This window comes from Gossypium hirsutum, chromosome A07 (assembly GCF_007990345.1).
Source record: "Gossypium hirsutum isolate 1008001.06 chromosome A07, Gossypium_hirsutum_v2.1, whole genome shotgun sequence".
Taxonomy (NCBI): domain Eukaryota; kingdom Viridiplantae; phylum Streptophyta; class Magnoliopsida; order Malvales; family Malvaceae; genus Gossypium; species Gossypium hirsutum.
Window position 1 is genome coordinate 1,579,475 of NC_053430.1, and position 19,067 is coordinate 1,598,541.

The 19,067-nt window shown below is 32.3% G+C and overlaps 1 protein-coding gene across 2 annotated transcripts; it reads left to right on the forward strand.

Annotated features, from left to right (window-relative positions):
- The first annotated feature begins 4,886 nt into the window (after positions 1-4,886).
- On the forward strand, positions 4,887-19,067 carry LOC107929942 (myosin-17). 2 transcript variants are annotated; one of them, XM_016861490.2, is made up of 39 exons: positions 4,887-5,174; positions 6,391-6,519; positions 6,814-6,957; positions 7,086-7,231; positions 7,303-7,459; positions 7,551-7,609; positions 7,844-8,003; positions 8,128-8,277; positions 8,359-8,495; positions 8,576-8,722; positions 8,798-8,899; positions 8,984-9,041; positions 9,129-9,230; positions 9,385-9,422; positions 9,585-9,711; positions 9,797-9,967; positions 12,064-12,195; positions 12,296-12,405; positions 12,782-12,842; positions 13,141-13,318; positions 13,505-13,710; positions 13,866-13,985; positions 14,072-14,170; positions 14,269-14,490; positions 15,101-15,240; positions 15,564-15,681; positions 15,777-15,827; positions 15,929-16,009; positions 16,153-16,323; positions 16,495-16,650; positions 16,737-16,943; positions 17,156-17,293; positions 17,369-17,439; positions 17,548-17,647; positions 17,739-17,795; positions 17,891-17,947; positions 18,039-18,119; positions 18,237-18,319; positions 18,417-19,067. In XM_016861490.2, the coding sequence occupies exons 1-39, from the start codon at positions 5,172-5,174 to the stop codon at positions 18,538-18,540; spliced, it is 4,593 nt and encodes a 1,530-aa protein (XP_016716979.1). In that variant the 5' UTR covers positions 4,887-5,171; the 3' UTR covers positions 18,541-19,067. The 2 variants fall into 2 exon arrangements, with proteins under 2 accessions (XP_016716979.1, XP_016716978.1); XM_016861489.2 differs by lacking the exon at positions 4,887-5,174 and having other exon boundaries at positions 6,385-6,519.

Here is a 19,067-nt window from a genome sequence, read left to right on the forward strand (position 1 = left end):
GATTTGGTTCTGTTTACTTATGTTGCTTTTCAGAAATTTGTTATCTGAAAATGCAATCTATTCAATGGGAAATCTAGACTCATTAATTCTAACCTGAACCTAAAAATTTTATAGATCCAATTTGATTTGGTTATAACGTCAACAATTTAAACCTAAAATGATATGATTTTTAAATAATCCGAACATAAAATAATCCAAATGAATGACATAAAATAATCCAAATGAATGACTTGAAAAAATTTAGAATTGAAAAGGACTCAAATCTTGAATAACATCGAAAAATTTAAGGTTAATGGCATCAAATGTCCTAAATTATGGGTTGAATTCTAAATTGATCTTTAAATAAAATTAAAGCATAGTTTTAACTAAGTCATTTTATCAATCTTAGCTTTGACATTAAATGTCAATTTAAATATGATGTAGTTCATTTTTTAAACACATGAATTAATAAACATTTTTAAATACATCATATTTAAACCGACATTTAATGCCATAGCTGCAATTAAGCTAATCGAAAAACTTAATTGAAGTAATACTTTAATTCAAGCATTTAATTGAATTGTTTTAAAATTTAGACACTACTTTAAAATTTGACTCATAATTTAAAACATTTTGTATAATTAACCCAAAATTTAATGTATAAATATCTAAATAAAAATAAAGTAAGTTTATTTGCAAAATAATGGCCTAATGTTAGAGTAAATATTAATCACATTAGTGATTTTAGTTCCTTAAACCTGCATTTTAATTTAATAAAGGATTTTGGTTGAGATTTTAAGCAAAAGTAATGGCAAATGTTGAGTATATTCTCTGTGGCTTGGAGACTCCTTTTAAAGGATTTATTTAATTTAATCGGCTCCGACGCGATCTACATTGCTTTCATTACGTGTCAGCTTTTCACTGGCTTTCCTTCACATTCAATTTTTTTCTTAGCTCACCTTTCGCATTCAATTGAGACCCACAAAAAGCTTATACTTATGCATGTTTATTGAGTAGAAATGGTAACCAATGGGGTTATTCGTATAAGTTTAAAAGTTCATTTAAAAATTAAGAGAGTTTGAGTAAAAATATTAAGTCTAGAAAATAAATTTAGATAAAGTTAAATAAATTCATTTAAAATATAAATTAGGTTATTACTTACATATTTAATGCTCGAGCCTAGCTTAGCTTGAGCTGTTATTTAAGTTTGTAATGTTTTATATTATTTTATTTTTATATATTATGTAATTTATAACACGATAAAAGTACCATAGAGGCCTTTTGTACTAGGAGTTAGATTACTTTTTGCCCCATCTACTAAAAAATGGACAAATTAGACTCTGCATATTCAATTAAAGAGCAAATTGATCATTTTTATCAAAATTGCATCAATTTGTATTGTTAAAACTGACGTGACTGATAGAATAACTAGACCGTGACATGTGACATGCCATGTGTACCTCATGCTGTTGTACAAGGTCATTTTTAACAACAAAAATTGATGAAATTTTTAACAAAATGATCAATTTGCTATTTGATCTAACATACAATGACTATTTTTTCAATTTATAAGTAGAGAAGACGAATTACAATCTTGACTCCTAGTACAACGGCTCCATGGTACTTTTACCTTTATAACACATAAAAATTAAATCTACAATAATATATAATAATACTATAGTGTAACATTAAAAAATGTTAAGATAATTGTACATAAATTTTTAATAAATAAAAATATATTAAATTATTAAATATTAAACTAAAACTAAAATAAATATTAAAAATAAAAATAATACAGGTAGGGTTTGAGTTAGTCATTTACAAATATGGATGATCTTGAGCAAAATTTTAGGCTTATATTCTTAACTGGGCTGGTTTCGGCAAATATAAAATGTGTTAATATCATGATTAGACCCGATCCGACACCTAAACATATCTACTATTGAGCGGGTTGAGTTGATTATGAATAAAATTAAGAGATAAATATCAAAACTGCACATGAATTTTGGTCTAATGTGCAATGTTATATGCAAACTTTGATTTTGTGTAACTTTATACATAAATTTTTGATTCATAAATGATTGACACCATTATCAATGTAACATCATTTTACGTTTATGTGTTGCATACGCAAATAATTATATTTATCAAATATAAAAATAAATTGATATATTTATTTCTTTAAATGTATATAGTTGAATAAGAATCAAAGTTTCAAGTATATGTTTAAACCACAATCAAAGTTTCATGTGTATAATTGCACTAAATCAAAGTTGATGTATCAAATTACATATTGAATCAAAGTTCATGTACAATTTTTAGTTTTAACACTAAAATTAATTTTGTAAAACATATTGCAATCCCAAAGGGAGAACGTAGGTTTGAATATTTGAGACAATATTGTTAAGAGGGGCAATAATGAACCCCAAATATAAATGGTAAAAATGTACATAAAATTTTGATAACAAAATATAAAATAATTAAAAATCGTGGCATATTTGGTAGGGTCGAGTTGGAATCAATTATAATTTTTATTTTCGAGTGGAGATCAAGGCAAGTAAATTAATATTTAATTTCGAGCCAGTATCAAATGGGCAAAAAACCTGTGTTATCTTATCTTGTTGCCATCTCTAGGGCGGTCTTTACTAGCCCCGAGATTCATCTATGCTTGTTTGAGTCACAATAAATTATAAATTAGGGTTTAAATCAATTTAAGTTCGACTTATTAATTTTTGTAAAATAAAAATAGATTGGATCTAATTTGAGTTTAGATAAAATAGAATTTTCCATTTCAAGTCAAAATTGACTAGTCTAATTCAAATAGTTCCACGTAATGTAGTGAGATCATGCGGCCAGTGTCGGTTTGATAATCCAAGCATACCGTAAATTATTATGAGCGCATGACACAAGAAAAATATTCTCTCAATCGTGTATATAGCTAAAATATTTAGGCGCCAGCAAATGGTTGTTGGCGGATTTCGTTGTGTAATGTCCGAAAGCCGTCTTTTCCTTTTTGGGCGGAAAGTATTTTTTTTTCCTAATTTTCACTAAACTACTACATATTTTAACCTAAATTACAAAAATACCCTTTTTATTATGAAGCCTAAAAAGTGAAAAAAAAAATCAATTGAGGAAAAGAAGGAGAGAAAAGGCCAAACCAAATTATAGAGATAAATGCGATTATGATTTTTTTTCGTGTATTTATTACTTTCAATTTAAGATTAATTTTTAAAATTTTAATTTAACATAATTTAATCATTTTATGGTTATTAACGGGTTTAATTGTGATTTCAACCTTTTAATATGTTGAATTTAGGATCTTTGTTTTAATTTAATATCATTTGATCACTCTATTCTTGTAATATTATTAGTAGGTTTATATTGATAATATTTTTAATTGTTGCTATTAAAATGATGACGTGATTCTTGTTGCTGAACTTTTTTATAATATTTTACAATAACGATAGCTCAAATAGTTTTTTTACCGTAGAAATCTCTTATTACTTTAATGATAACAGTTAACAATGTTACCAAATTGGACCTACTAATAATATTATAAAAACAAAAGGATCAGATTATATAAAATTAGAGTAAAGAGATTAAATATTAAATTTCAGCATAGTGGAAGGATTAGAATTACAATGAGACTTTATTAATAGCATGTCTTAATTCAAATTATCAATGCAATTACAAATTTGATTAATCAGATGATATTAAGTGTCTATATTTGTTTGTAATAGTGGTCAGACCTCTCTGTCTAATACATAAATGACACGAGTTCAAATTTTGTTATCTCTTTTTCTATCTAATGATAAAAAAGAATCACTAAATTAAGCTGCACTTTATTTAAAATAAAAAAATAACTATTTTAATTGGTGGGAGAAATTTTGGGTTAAAAAAGTTAAAGAATTTAAAAATATAAATAGACTAATGAATTCTTTTTTAATAATGTTAATGATTTTCAATGATAATGGATTAAAATAAATAGACTAAAAACCATAATTTCACTCTTTTATGTAAAAGAGATAAATTTTAAAATTATATATGAATTTGATTTAATGTGTAATTGTATATACGAATTTTAATTTTGTGTAATTTTATACATAAATTTTCATTTGATCCAGTTCTCATAAATTATTGATGTAGCATCTAGGGGCGAATCCAGAAAAAAATTTAGGGGCTAAAATTAAATTGTCTATATCTTTATAATTTTTAAAAGATTAAATTAAAATTTTATCACTTTTAAATGGACAAAAGTATAATTGTACCTTTACTAATTTAAAATTTTTAAAATTTAAAGAGTCAAAATAACAAAATTTTTATTTTAAGGGGGGCTGAGGCCTTGCCAGCTCCCCTAAATCTGCCTCTAGTAGCATTATTTTATGTTTATATATTACATATAAAAATAATTATATTTATCAAATATAGAAATAAATTGATGTATTTATTTCTTTAAACATCTATGAATGAACTTAAATTAAAATTTTAAGTATAATCATACCGAATTAACGTTAATGTATCAAATTGCATATTAAATTAAAGTTTATATATAATTTTAATATTTATGGTAAAAATAGCCTTGAGACTCGAATAAATGGCAAACACCGTAAATACTAACAAAGTATAAGCCTTAAAACACCGAACGAAAAAACAACAAAAAAGGGCAAATTTTAGTCTAAGAAAACAATACTAATGTCGGTCTCAAAGTCCCAAAAATCCCAGTATTTGTGGCGACCACGAATTGTCCAACTAGACCCATCATCTTTGCCACCCCACGCTTTCGGACCCCAGCATACACACTGTTAACCCAATATTTTTATTAAATAAATTTAAAAAAATTCAAAAAAAAAAAACTTTTGAACTTTTTGCTTTGTATATAAGTCACCTTCGCCATTTCCATTTGCTTCGATTCTTAGCATTTTCATTTCGTAAAAAAAGAAAAAGAAAAAGAAGAGCAAAAATCGTGAGAAAAAAAATATAAATCTTTGCTTATTGTTGTTTATCGTTTTTGCTTGTGAATTCAACCGTCATTTCCAGTGTGTTTGGTTGAAGTTTTTCTTTGTTTGTTTGAGCTATATATCAGTTCATTGTTTATTTTTTGGTCCGATCTGACTCGTTGAGTTTGCTTTTCGTCGACTCGGTCGTGTGTATCGGATGAGTGGATAGAACGAAGATCGCTGTGTATAATCGTCATGGTACTCGAATGCTTTTAGTGTTTTTCTCTTTGGCTGAGTTGAATCGGTTGAACTTGCCAGCTTGTTAATTTGATTTCCACTTTACTTTTTCTTTTCCTTTTCAGTTACTTATTAGTTTCATTTTTGTTTTATTATGTATTATTTTTTTGTAGATTTTGAAATCTTGATATTAGATAGGAAAATTCTTTGTTGTATAAATCCATGCCATGGCATTTTTATTTTATTTTTTGAAAATGATGAATGTCATCTGAATTGTGGATTAAAAAGTTTTGAATATTTAAATTTCTAAAATAAGAAAATTTAAATATATTTGTTTACTTGATTCAAAAGAAAAAAAAAACACGAAATGCAGTGTAGATGTTTGATCGGTGAAGCTGATTTGAGGTGAACGAATCGAGTTAGAGTATAGGATCAATTTACAAGTAAAATGTAAATCATATTATATTTGTTTTTGGAATAACATGATTGAGATGTTACTAAACAAATAATTAGCTCTTGTTAGATGTTGAAGGTACTGATAAGATGGTAGAGAAATTAAGTTGAGCTAGAAAGAAGATTAATTGTTTTGTTTTAATGCCAAGTCAGTATCATAGGGCAATGAATGACTTTTAGTCTTTGGGGTTTTGAATGGTAAAAAGTTGGTGGTAGTTATTAGTACCATAATTAGATTTATGTTGGCAGTTGAAATGGAGGTTGAGGATGTCATGATAAGGCAATGTTACTATGCCGGTGAGTTTGATGAAATGCTATTGTCTGCCAAATTTATCATTGGATGATGCGGAACATATATGACAGACTGCAGAATTGGTTCATGACGAATTCATGTTCTTATGAAAGAATCTCGAGCTGTAATCATTGATGGAGTTTCATGTCATTGTTATGATATTGATTTTAAGCTCATTTGTCATTGGCATTGATTTAAAAAAAAAAAAATTTTCAACCACTTGTCATACTTCTAATTTTCACCTCGACAAACACTTAGTTTAATTCTTGTTCATCTTAAACTGATATGCTTTCTTTATGAACTAGATTGTCCTTTAATTTTCCATGTTGCTTTTTTTGGGAAACTTTCATTGATTGGAGACGAGAGATTAATTTATTCTTGTCTTTATTTGATTGAACTATTCTTTTGTGCGTACTTATTTCAGACAGTCATGACTGTGTTTGTAAACTTTGTTTCCTTTTTTGTATGGCTAATACTTCCATACATATGCAGGCTGCTCCTGTTAACATTATTGTAGGTTCTCATGTATGGGTCGAAGATCCTACACTTGCATGGATTGATGGAGAAGTTTTTAAAATCAGTGGTGAAGAAGTCCATGTCCAGACAACAAATGGAAAAACCGTGAGTTTATTTTTGCTTTCTGTTGGTATTTATCTAAGGAACATGAGCTACTTATGAGTTATATAGGCAGACAGGGCCACATCAAGCTGTTCATACATAGCTTAGCAGTTGGTCAATACAAGATGTCAGTGTATATTTCAGTGTGCAACCAAAGTTCATTTAGTCATGTCAAAGTGGAACTTTGATGTTTAAATCTACTATATTTTCTGCTATTTTTATTTATCCTTAGTTTTTTTCTGGGGGTGGGGGGATAGGTTGTACTCTTAACCGTCTTACTAATGAAACTGATTGCAGGCTGTGGAAAATATCTCAAAAGTTTTTCCAAAAGATACTGAAGCACCTCCCGGAGGTGTTGATGACATGACAAAGCTTTCATATTTGCATGAACCTGGAGTTCTGCATAACTTGGCTATGAGATATGAACTTAATGAAATCTATGTAAGATAACTTTTGTTCTCTCTCTGTTCACATGCTGGAGTGGATTTAGAGAAAAAAAAAAAAAAGATATATCTTTGAAGTCATCTAGTCTTGCATGCTGATGTGCTCTTCTTTGCCACTTTCCTCAGACATACACTGGCAATATCTTGATTGCTATAAATCCATTCCAAAGGTTACCACACCTGTATGACACTCACATGATGGAACAATATAAAGGGGCTGCATTTGGAGAGCTGAATCCTCATGTTTTTGCTGTTGCGGACGTTGCATACAGGTAAATACCCTATGTTCTACTGGACATCAGAATTTCCAGTGAATGTTGCCTCTGATTAATCATGTAAACAGGGCAATGATGAACGAGGGGAAAAGCAACTCAATTCTAGTTAGTGGAGAAAGTGGTGCTGGTAAGACTGAGACTACAAAGATGCTTATGCGTTACCTTGCATACCTTGGTGGTCGATCTGGAGTCGAAGGGCGAACAGTTGAACAACAAGTTCTAGAAGTAAGATGAATCTTAAACCTAACACCCTCATGGCCTCCAATGATGGGAACATTTTCCTGAGTTGGTACTTCTGGATGTTTAATTTTTGCAGTCAAATCCTGTTCTTGAAGCTTTTGGAAATGCAAAAACTGTTAGGAACAACAACTCAAGGTGAGTGTATGTTTGCTTTGGGATGTTAAAGTCACAACCTTCTTCAAACACGATAGCTTATTCTGCTCCTCATTTGTAATATCAAAGGCGAGTTCATGTTTCAGCCAATGGTATTTGGTTCTGGCTGGACTAATTTATTACAAAAACTATCATATCCAATTAATTATTTTATTTTTCTTTGAATTAGTTTTATGTGTCTTATCTGAGTTTCCCTTTTCTCTTGGTGCTATGCAGTCGTTTTGGTAAATTTGTTGAGCTTCAATTTGACAAGAGTGGGAGGATATCTGGGGCAGCTGTTCGTACATATTTGCTGGAACGGTCTCGAGTTTGCCAAATTTCAAATCCTGAAAGAAATTACCACTGCTTTTACCTTCTTTGTGCTGCACCGCCAGAGGTACTAAGACCTTGCTTTTATCATGAAATATTTCTGTTTTGGGCATAAATTTTCATGCGCATTTAGTCTTGGCTTTGATGCTAATAATGGGCAATCACTGATAATGTTCCCTGACAATTTTCAGGTTAAAGAAAAGTTTAAGTTGGGTGATCCTAAATCTTTCCATTACCTTAATCAATCAGACTGCTATGCATTGGATGGGGTAGACGATGCTCAGGAGTACATTGCAACTATAAGGGCCATGGATGTAGTTGGAATTAGTGAGGAAGAGCAGGTCAGTCTTTTCTTCTGCTAGTTTCAAGAAATAGTGCACTTCTTGTTGTATTCATATTTTCACAATGAATGATCCTTTCAGGAGGCAATTTTTGGTGTTGTGGCTGCCATTTTACATCTTGGGAATGTTGACTTTGCTAAGGGATCTGAGGTTGACTCTTCTGTTATCAAGGATGAGAAATCTAGGTTCAATCTTAATATGACGGCTGAGCTACTCAAGTATGAGCCATTTCTTAATTTCTTACCTTGCATATATTGTTTCTTTAATCCACTTGTCTTATAAACTATATTTATAACAGGTGTGATGTCAAGAGCTTGGAAGATGCGCTGGTAAAGCGTGTAATGGTTACCCCTGAAGAAATTATTAAAAGACCTCTGGATCCTGTTGCTGCTGTTGGTAGTAGGGATGCATTAGCCAAAACCATATATTCTCGCTTGTTTGATTGGTAAAGAAACTTCATCACTGCTTTGTATCCAACAATAGTGCATGAACTTCTGAATGTTTTCTTTATTTCAATCAGGCTTGTTGATAAGATCAATTCTTCAATTGGACAAGATCCAAACTCAAAGCAACTGATTGGAGTCCTTGATATTTATGGGTTCGAGAGCTTTAAGTTTAACAGGTCAGACATTTGCCTTTAAATACTATTAAATGGAATATTACTATTGTAGCTAACAAGGTTTTTTCTATTTTCTTGTATCTAAAGTTTTGAGCAGTTCTGCATCAATTTTACCAATGAAAAACTACAGCAACATTTCAATCAGGTTTGGTAAATTCTATTAGTTCTTTTCCCCTTCAGATGCTACCTTGGCCATGCTTATTCTGAAAATATGGTTACTTTGTCTTTCCAGCATGTGTTTAAAATGGAACAGGAGGAATACACGAAAGAAGAAATCAATTGGAGCTACATAGAATTTGTTGATAACCAGGATGTGTTGGATTTGATAGAAAAGGTTCAAGATTGTTGCTTGCCTGTTTCTTGTTAATTCATATGAGATAATCTTCCCAAGAACATGGCAGTTTTGTTTTTTGAAGTTTTAGCATCCGTCACTGGCTTCTCATGCATCTTGTTGCCTAATTACGATTACTTGCTCTATCTTTCTGCAGAAACCTGGAGGAATCATTGCACTTCTCGATGAAGCTTGGTATGCAGCTACTATTTTGCTCTATTCGATATGTTTCAATTCACTACTGCTTATATGCACGTGTATACATATTTAATGAAGAAGATACATGCATTGTCAGTCACTTTTTTACTATATTTTTGCTTTTGGTTGATTTCATGTTTACTTGACTGCTTTATACAGTATGTTTCCTAAGTCCACACATGAAACATTTGCTCAGAAGTTGTTCCAGACATTCAAAAACAACAAGCGTTTTATCAAACCGAAGCTATCTCGTACTAGTTTTACTATTTCTCACTATGCTGGGGAGGTAACATGTTTTGCTGTAGTATATCTACAAAATTTCTTTGACTATGAGAATAGCTCAAATGTATGTTATGTTGTCTTCTATCCAGGTTACTTATCTGGCTGATTTGTTCCTTGACAAGAACAAAGATTATGTCGTGGCTGAACATCAGGATCTTTTGACAGCCTCAACGTGCTCCTTTGTGGCTAGTTTGTTTCCTCCTCCGGCCGAGGAGTCTTCTAAATCATCTAAATTTTCGTCCATTGGATCACGATTTAAGGTATTACAGATCCATTTATTAACTTTGTCAAATTAACTGTGGTTCTTGTCAGAACGTGTCGAATGTGCCGACATGCTAGACACGGATATCAAAATAGGAAGTTGCCACTAACCAATTCTAGATTAGGTGTGGTTAGCGATCTATGAGTCTACTCATTTTAGAATTAACCTAGGGAAAACCTAAGGGAAATCCTAAAAGAACAAATTCGGTCTACTTTACCAGGTTTGGGTTAGAAGTACGGTTATGCCTAAGGAAAGGTTAACACTTTTAGGACGCTTGTCAAAAAATAGTATCGCCTTGATCTTGATGTTTTATTAGGGTTTTCATATTTTAATCATAAATGATCTACACCTAATGACTCCATAAAATATTAAACTATCTGAATCTTAAAAAAGAAAAAAATATTAAATTACTAATAATTAACTAAAATTGTAAAGAAAAAATAAAGACTAAAAAAACGCAAGCAAGCAAACGAACTTAAATACTTAAATAAATAATCAAAATAAAAAAAAAATAATTCTTTTGTTTTTGAAAACCAAATAAATAATTAAAATAAATAAAAACTAAATTAAATTTCAAGCAACAACAAAACATCTTGATCGGAAAGTTTCTTCCAATATTTCACTTTTTTTCCCTTTTATTTTGTCTTTTATTAATATTTCGAAAATAAAATTAATAAATACTAAATAAATAATATGATACAAATAATACAATAAATGGTGTTAAATGGTAATAAATACCGCTTTAACTCCCTTGACTCTCCCTTAAACCGATTGGACTTGGGCTTCTGACTTGACCCAATTTGAATTGAATTCAGACTTGGACTTGACCCGATTTGAACCTTAAGCTTCGGCTTGACCCAATTTGGATCAATTTAAATAAAATGGGTTTTTAGTGAAATATTTATTTAAAACCAAAGTCAATTTGGATCAATTTAAATAAAATGGGTTTTTAGTGAAATATTTATTTAAAACCAAACCCAAAATCAAAAATCATTTAAAAATAAAACCATTATTTACAAAATAAGAATAATTTTATTTAAAAATAATTTTTCTTCAAAAACTTTATATAGATATCCTAATATCCACCCATCATGCGGAATTTTCTAAAATTTAATTAAATTGAAATTAAACTTAAAAAAATAATCTCAAAATAAATTTAAGATAAATTTAAATCCAATCCCAATTTAATTGTAAAATTCAATTGAAGCCCAAAACTTGTAAAATCAGTTCGATTCAGTCTTCGTCTCAAAATCTAAGTTTTGATTTTAATGTTAAAGTTAATTTTACTTAACCTTAAAATAAAAATCAATTTTAGCTCTCGTCCAACGATCCTAGGGTCCAATTAACTCAGAATCGTAAGCCCGGACAAAATTAGGTGCCTACAGTTTTCAGCAGTGTTATTTAACTTTTTTTTTTCAAGTATGAAATCAATTGGTTGATTCCTATGTTACCCGGACTTGAGATGAGTGTTAGATATGGACGTCAGACACAAATATACTCAAAATTTTTTAAAGTTTGCAGATATTTTGAGAGCTATAAGCTCATACCCAAGTTCAAATATGTGTTGGATACAAGTGTTAAACATGAGTACTTTGGAAAAAATGAAGAGTTCGGGTAACATAGGTTCATCAGTTCCCATATGTTACAAAATGCAAACTAATGTTCATTGGAAAAGTGAAGCTTTCAAAATGCTTCAAACCTTCTTAAATAAAGGGGTTAAAAACCTCTTTGATCTCTAATTCAAAACATGACCCTATAACTAATGTTTTGGGCATCAGAGTAGTGTACTTGTTCCTTGTCAGACCAAACCAACCTTGATTCTGTATTGAGTAGCCTTCACGCATTAAGTCCTTACAAAAACTAAGGAAGCTCATACGCATTACAAAGCTTATAAAAACCATAAATCTGGTCGTTCTTATAAGAATCAGAATGATCTGCACCAAATTTGGATATAAGCTGATGGTCTTAAGTAATTTCTAGAGTCAGTGATATAGTGGTTGGTTCCTCTGATTCATTTGCAATTGCAACTACTGTCTTCTTAACTTGGAATTTTATATAATTTCTTACATGATGAGTGAAATTTGAAAATTGCAGCTTCAACTTCAATCTTTAATGGACACATTGAACTCAACAGAACCTCACTATATCAGATGTGTGAAGCCAAACAATGTACTCAAGCCTGCAATTTTTGAGAATGCCAATATAATTCAGCAACTACGATGTGGTGTGAGTATAATTATCTCTATTTATTTTTCTCCAAACAATCAAAATTGATCCTTTTGATGGCCATGGCAGTTGAATTTATCAGTCGTTTTATTTCTTAAAGGGTGTCCTTGAGGCAATTAGGATCAGCTGTGCTGGATATCCAACAAGAAGAACATTTTCTGAGTTTCTTAACCGTTTTGGTGTTCTTGCTCCAGAAATTTTGGAGGGAAAGTGAGTTGTAAATCCTATTATTTTGTAATTATAAATCTGTAATAAGTTTGGGGACAGAGATAGAGGTATTCCTTAAGTGGATGCTTACCTTGATAAGATATAAAATAAATGCTTCATAGTATCTTACTAATGTTAGGTTATGTTATAGATGCTCTGCATAAGATCCTTTCTCTTGAAGTGGTTGATACAGAACTTGAACATGCGCTTTTGAAATTTTTTAGCCAAAAGTTGGCCCACTGCACTATGTAGTGGCCCCTCTCATAGTATATTGGTTTATGTTGCTATTTGTGTAATATGTCTTTTGTGGCACCTAGTTTAATTTTCTCTACCGTTGAATATGATTTTACCATTTCTTTTGTGTGTTTTGTATGTGTAGTAATGATGACAAGGTTGCCTGTCAAATGATCCTGGATAAGATGGGGTTGAAAGGTTATCAGGTAACTGAAATACATCCTTAAAGCTTTTAATTTTAGTCATGGCATTTAGGGAAGGTCTTGTCTATCATAGAAATGTAATTTTACTTTCCTGTCCTAGTTCCATTCACAAGGACAAGGTCTGCTGAAATCTATCAGCTAAAATGGAGAAAAGCTGAAGGGTCACCTCATTTCTTGAACATCTTTTATGCTCCATGATTAAAGATTTTGTGTGATCATTCATACACAGCAATCAGTGTTCATTTATCAGTGAGTTTGTAATTTGTTTGCTAATCTTTGTTTAACACAATTTGCATGGCAGATAGGCAAGACCAAAGTTTTCCTTAGAGCTGGTCAGATGGCTGAGTTAGATGCTAGAAGAGCAGAAGTGCTTGGACATGCAGCCAGAACCATTCAAAGGCAAATTCGGACATATATTGCACGGAAGGAGTTCATTGCACTACGTAAAGCTGCCATCATGTTGCAATCTCATTGGCGAGGTATCCTTTTATTGTCATTAAAAGTTTTAAAAAAATGTATGAAGCTAATGATCTTCACAAGTAAAAGTATGGAAGTATTTTTTGAAATGCAATCATGGCTCTCGGATGCTTTTCTTTTTGGCCTAGAGCACAGTAAAATGTTCTTCTTATTTATGACCTGTATCCTTTCTTTTTCACTGCCAATAGGCATATTAGCCTGCAAATTGTATGAGCAATTGAGAAGGGAAGCAGCTGCTTTGAAGATCCAAAAGAACTTTAGGCGGCACACTGCCAGGGAATCTTATTTAACAGTAAGGTCGTCTACAATCACATTGCAGACTGGCTTAAGGGCAATGGCTGCTCGAAATGAATTCAGATTCAGAAAGCAAACTAAGGCTGCAATCATCATTCAGGTCCTACTAGAACTACTTGTACATGTTCTCTTAGTCTTTATAAAATTATTGTGATTTTGGGATGAAGGTTGCACACATCATTGCTGAAGAAGTAAAGGTATCAAACTCAATTCATAAAATTGAATGTTGACTTAATACCGATTTTCAACATTCAGGCTACTTTGCGTTGCCATGCATCATACTCTTATTATAAGAGTCTCCAGAAAGCTGCAATTACTACTCAATGTGGTTGGAGGAGAAGGGTTGCGAGGAGAGAGCTCAGAAAGCTTAAGATGGTTTGATCATATTCTTTAAGGACAACTTTGTTTATGCAGTTTGCATTTTATAGTCACATTATAACCATTACTCTAAATTTGTTTAGGCTGCCCGAGAAACAGGGGCTCTAAAAGAAGCAAAAGACAAACTGGAAAAGCGCGTGGAAGAGCTTACATGGCGCTTGCAATTGGAGAAACGTTTAAGGGTAATTTATGCCATAAATTACAATTGTTGCAGTCTTTGTAAAGCGTAGTCATCATCTGTTTTAACCAGTAAAACTTTTACTTTCTAAATTTATATCAGACTGATTTAGAAGAGGAGAAGGCACAAGAAATTGCCAAGTTACAGGAATCTTTGCAAGCAATGCAGTCACAAGTGGAAGAAGCAAATGCTAGAGTCAAGAAAGAGCAAGAAGCAGCTCGGAAAGCTATTGAGGAAGCTCCTCCAATCATTAAGGAGACTCCTGTTATAGTTCAGGACACTGAAAAGGTCAATTCCTTAACTGCAGAGGTAGAGAGTTTGAAGGTAAGAATTCTGACCTGCATGATTATGATCAGTTCTACACAATCTATCTAGTTCCATCCTACGATATTCTATGAGTAATTTAATTTGAATAGATGCAAAATAATTTTATTTACTTTGAAGTATATAATGATCCTGGCTGTTGCTCCATGTGCTGATATTATTATTGACAATCAAGATATGAATAAATGAAGCAATTAATGTTAATGAATCTATGAAGTTGCAGGATAAACATTAAGGGTGTCAACAAATCAATAATTATTTACTTATATGCATTTCCATTGTGTATAATATTTGATGCATAATGTGGACTGAATTCAACTTGCAAGATATTGCTGAGCAGTTAACTTAAATCTTGGCTTTCTATTATTATTATTATTGTCATCATCTTGGAGTCTTTAGAACTGAAAGTTTTCAAGAGAGCATTTAATGAAACTGTTCTGTCTTTTATTAACTAAACGACTGAATTTAAATAGAGAGAAAGAGTCCTAACCTAATTGGGAAAATAATTCCCTTATTCTAATAAACTACTAAAAGATAAGGAAAATAAAATATATGGGTTTCACATATTTCAACAATAACAGCAGGGATGAAATTTCATTTGTCTCTGCAGGCTTCATTGCAATCAGAAAGAAAAGCCACAGAGGAGGCTCGTAATGCTTGTACGGATGCTGAGGCCAGAAATGCAGAGCTGGTGAAGAAACTTGAAGATTCAGAGCGAAGAGTGGATCACCTTCAGGAATCTGTGCAGAGGTCCGTGTTGAAAAGAAACTTTGAGAACAAATTAGTACTACTTTGCATCAAAATGTTGAAAAAAATTAAAAGAGAAAGGGACCAAATCATCTCAAAGCTGATAAGTGACAATATTAATTCTCCCTTTTCCTATCCTGTCTGGTGTTAGTTTGTAATGACAATTCAATATCTGCCACACATTCTACTTAGTGCAGTGCTTTTTCTAAACACCTTTTCCCTGTCCCCATTTTTCTTCATCTCTCTTTTTCCCATGTCTAATTGAGAACCTTTTGATTTAATACCTTCATTCAATCTATTAAAAGTTGATTAATTCTATGCTTCAGATTGGAAGAGAAACTTTCCAATTCGCAATCTGAGATTCAAGTACTTCGTCAGCAGTCACTGGCAATATCACCGACAGGAAAATCTTTGACTGCAAGACAAAGAACAATGATTTTTCCGGTATAAATTAGATATTATTAGTTCATTTCACATCCTCATATTGTAAGTACAAGCTTAGAGACATATATCCTGAGTATTTGTTAATTAATTTGCAGAGGACACCCGAGAATGGAAATGTTACAAATGGAGAAACAAAGGTCTTATCGGTAGGGAATATCATGAGTGACAGTAGAAACTGAAAAAACGTAGGATATAACATGTTCTGTTATTTGTATAGTATATTGCTTACTGCTCCATATCTTCTCAGGACATGACTCTTTCCATATCTAATATACGTGAGCCTGAATCTGAGGAAAAACCTCAGAAATGCCTCAATGAAAAGCAGCAGGTTAGTGGCCGTTGGAATGCATGACACTAATATTAAACTCAATTCTCATATCTTAGCTGATACTTTTGTGTGGTGGTAGATTTGTATTCATATGGATGTACCATTCTTGATTTATTGCTTATAATCTTCCTTTTGTGTTGTAGGAGAACCAGGACATACTAATCAAGTGTATATTACAAAATTTGGGATTCTCTGGGAGCAAACCAATTGCTGCTTGTGTCATATACAAATGTCTTCTTCACTGGAGGTCATTCGAAGTGGAAAAAACTACAGTTTTTGACCGCATCATTCAAACAATAGCTTCTTCCATAGAGGTAAGCTACAGTTCCACTTTTAAAGTTTTCAGCATCATTAGCTAAAAAAATTCATCAGCTCTAGAAAGCTATTGCATTGAGAACAACTGCAAGTTGTCAGTGTCTTGTCTTCTAACTATTTTTGGGGTGAAAAGACTATTACTAATGTAAGCCATGTTTACCATACTGAAGGTCCAGGACAATAATGATGTCTTAGCATATTGGTTATCCAACTCATCGACATTATTGATGCTGCTCCAACGCACGCTTAAAGCAAGTGGAGCTGCAAGTTGGACACCACAAAGGCGAAGAACATCATCAGCTTCACTATTTGGGAGGATGTCCCAAGTAAGAAGCAATGGTTTTATCTTTGCTGAAAATTTCATCTCACCCTTTCCATATATTTAATTATTTTTTATTTTCCTTCTTTCTAGGGACTACGTTCATCTCCCCAGAGTGCTGGTCTTTCATTTCTTAATGGTCGTGGACTTAGTCGGCTAGATGACTTACGGCAAGTTGAGGCTAAGTACCCTGCATTATTGTTTAAGCAGCAACTTACTGCCTTCCTTGAGAAGATATATGGAATGATAAGAGACAATCTAAAGAAAGAGATCTCTCCACTGATCGGATTGTGTATTCAGGTTATTTCTACTTTTTTTTGTTCCTTTTTCGGTTTTTAAAACGAGACAATGAGAAATCTTTTACGAGTTGGGGATGTGTGGTCGTGTGGGTTATGAAGCTTGGTAACTTACTGCTAATACTTTTAGTAATTGCTTATTTATGGTGACTAGTGAAAATAATTAGTAAATATAGAGGCATCACATACAATTTACTTATTTTCAATAAAATGCAGGCTCCTAGGACATCACGGGCAAGTATGGTGAAGGGACGTTCGCATGCAAATGCTGTTGTTCAGAAAGCTTTAATTGCTCATTGGCAAAGTATTGTTAAAAGCGTGAACCGTTATTTGAATATAATGAAAGCAAACCATGTAAGATTTGAAACTTTGCTTGAAAATAAAGTTGTTACCGATTTTTATTCGAATCTCACTTTTCTGGTTCTGCAGGTACCTCCCTTCTTAGCTCATAAAGTGTTCACTCAGATATTCTCATTCATTAACGTTCAGCTATTCAACAGGTATCTCTCTCCGCACGTCTGTTCATGAATGTGTTAATACGAGGAAGTTAAAGTTTATGATTAATCCCTCTGTTAACTGTGTGGCATTGTTCGTAAACATTTGTGCAGTCTTCTTTTGCGACGTGAATGTTGCTCATTCAGTAATGGAGAGTATGTGAAAGCTGGTTTAGCTGAATTAGAACAATGGTGCAACGAGGCAACCGAGGAAGTAAACTCTCGGCGATCTTTAGTGACTGTTATACCCTTCCATTTTTTTTTTCTTTTGCTTGTTCATTTTCTCAAATTCCTCCTGTAAACAGTATGCAGGTTTGGCATGGGATGAACTGAAACACATAAGACAGGCTATAGGATTCCTGGTTAGATTAATCTTTATAGCATTTCTTGTTTCAATAACCGTTTCTAATAAATGATCTCATACGACCCACTGCTGGACCGTTTCTCTGTGACTCAGGTTATTCATCAGAAACCGAAAAAGACCTTGAATGAAATAACTAAAGAGCTTTGCCCGGTACATACCTTTCCCTTTCAGATAACAAACCCCTTTAACATTTTCCTTCATTAAATCTTCAACTTTCTTTTTCGTGTCACCATTTCTTCAGGTACTAAGCATACAGCAACTATATCGAATCAGCACAATGTACTGGGATGACAAATATGGAACACATAGTGTGTCATCAGATGTAAGTTCAAAGTTACAAAATACATAACGCTAACAGTACTGGCCCTTGTCGAATATTCAAATTCCCCCACTTTCAAGACATGCGGAATATTTATCGAAGAACTCTTTCGTTATACAGGTCATTGCAAATATGAGAGTTATGATGACTGAGGACACCAACAATGCCGTTAGTAGTTCGTTCCTATTAGAGGATGACTCAAGGTAAGTTTGTTCCTCCATTTAGCTTCACATAGATGAGTATTTAAACCCCATACGTCCTTTTCTGATTTATACATGTACAATCGATATGTCAATGCAGCATCCCGTTTACGGTTGATGACATCTCTAAGTCCCTACAGCAAATAGACATAGCCGACATCGATCCTCCGGCACTGATCCGCGAAAATTCCGGGTTCGGTTTCTTACTCCCACGTTCAGAATGATAATTACGATCACAATCTCACATATTATCGACACATCAAGATCACTGTACTAGTTTGTGCATATACCTACATCATGTCTATACTCTTTATTTCTGTTTTCATGGTTTTTTACGTCTTTGAGGGGTTTACGATAAGATTCTTTTTCCCCATGTTCCATAAACATGGGGTATATATTTCTTAAAAAGCCATTATCACCATTTTTGTGATAATGTGCAAATATAGAAATAGATTTGGTCTTGTACCCAAAAGGGGTATTTTCCTTCTTTTTTTCCATTTCTTTTCAATTTTCTTTTGGGGGCAAGGGGCTCCTTTGGTTTTTCGATTGGGGTTTGCTTGGCTTTTTATTTATTTTTTGGAGTGATTTTTTTGAGTGTAATTAGCTTACAATAGTTGCATTTTTTAGGTCATTATTTGTTGTTTTGAGATATTGGTGTAAATCCAATTGAGTTAAAAGCTTCTAATTGCATTTTTAGCTTCCAAATATTTGTTAATTTTATATATATATATATTAATAGTGTTTTCTTTAA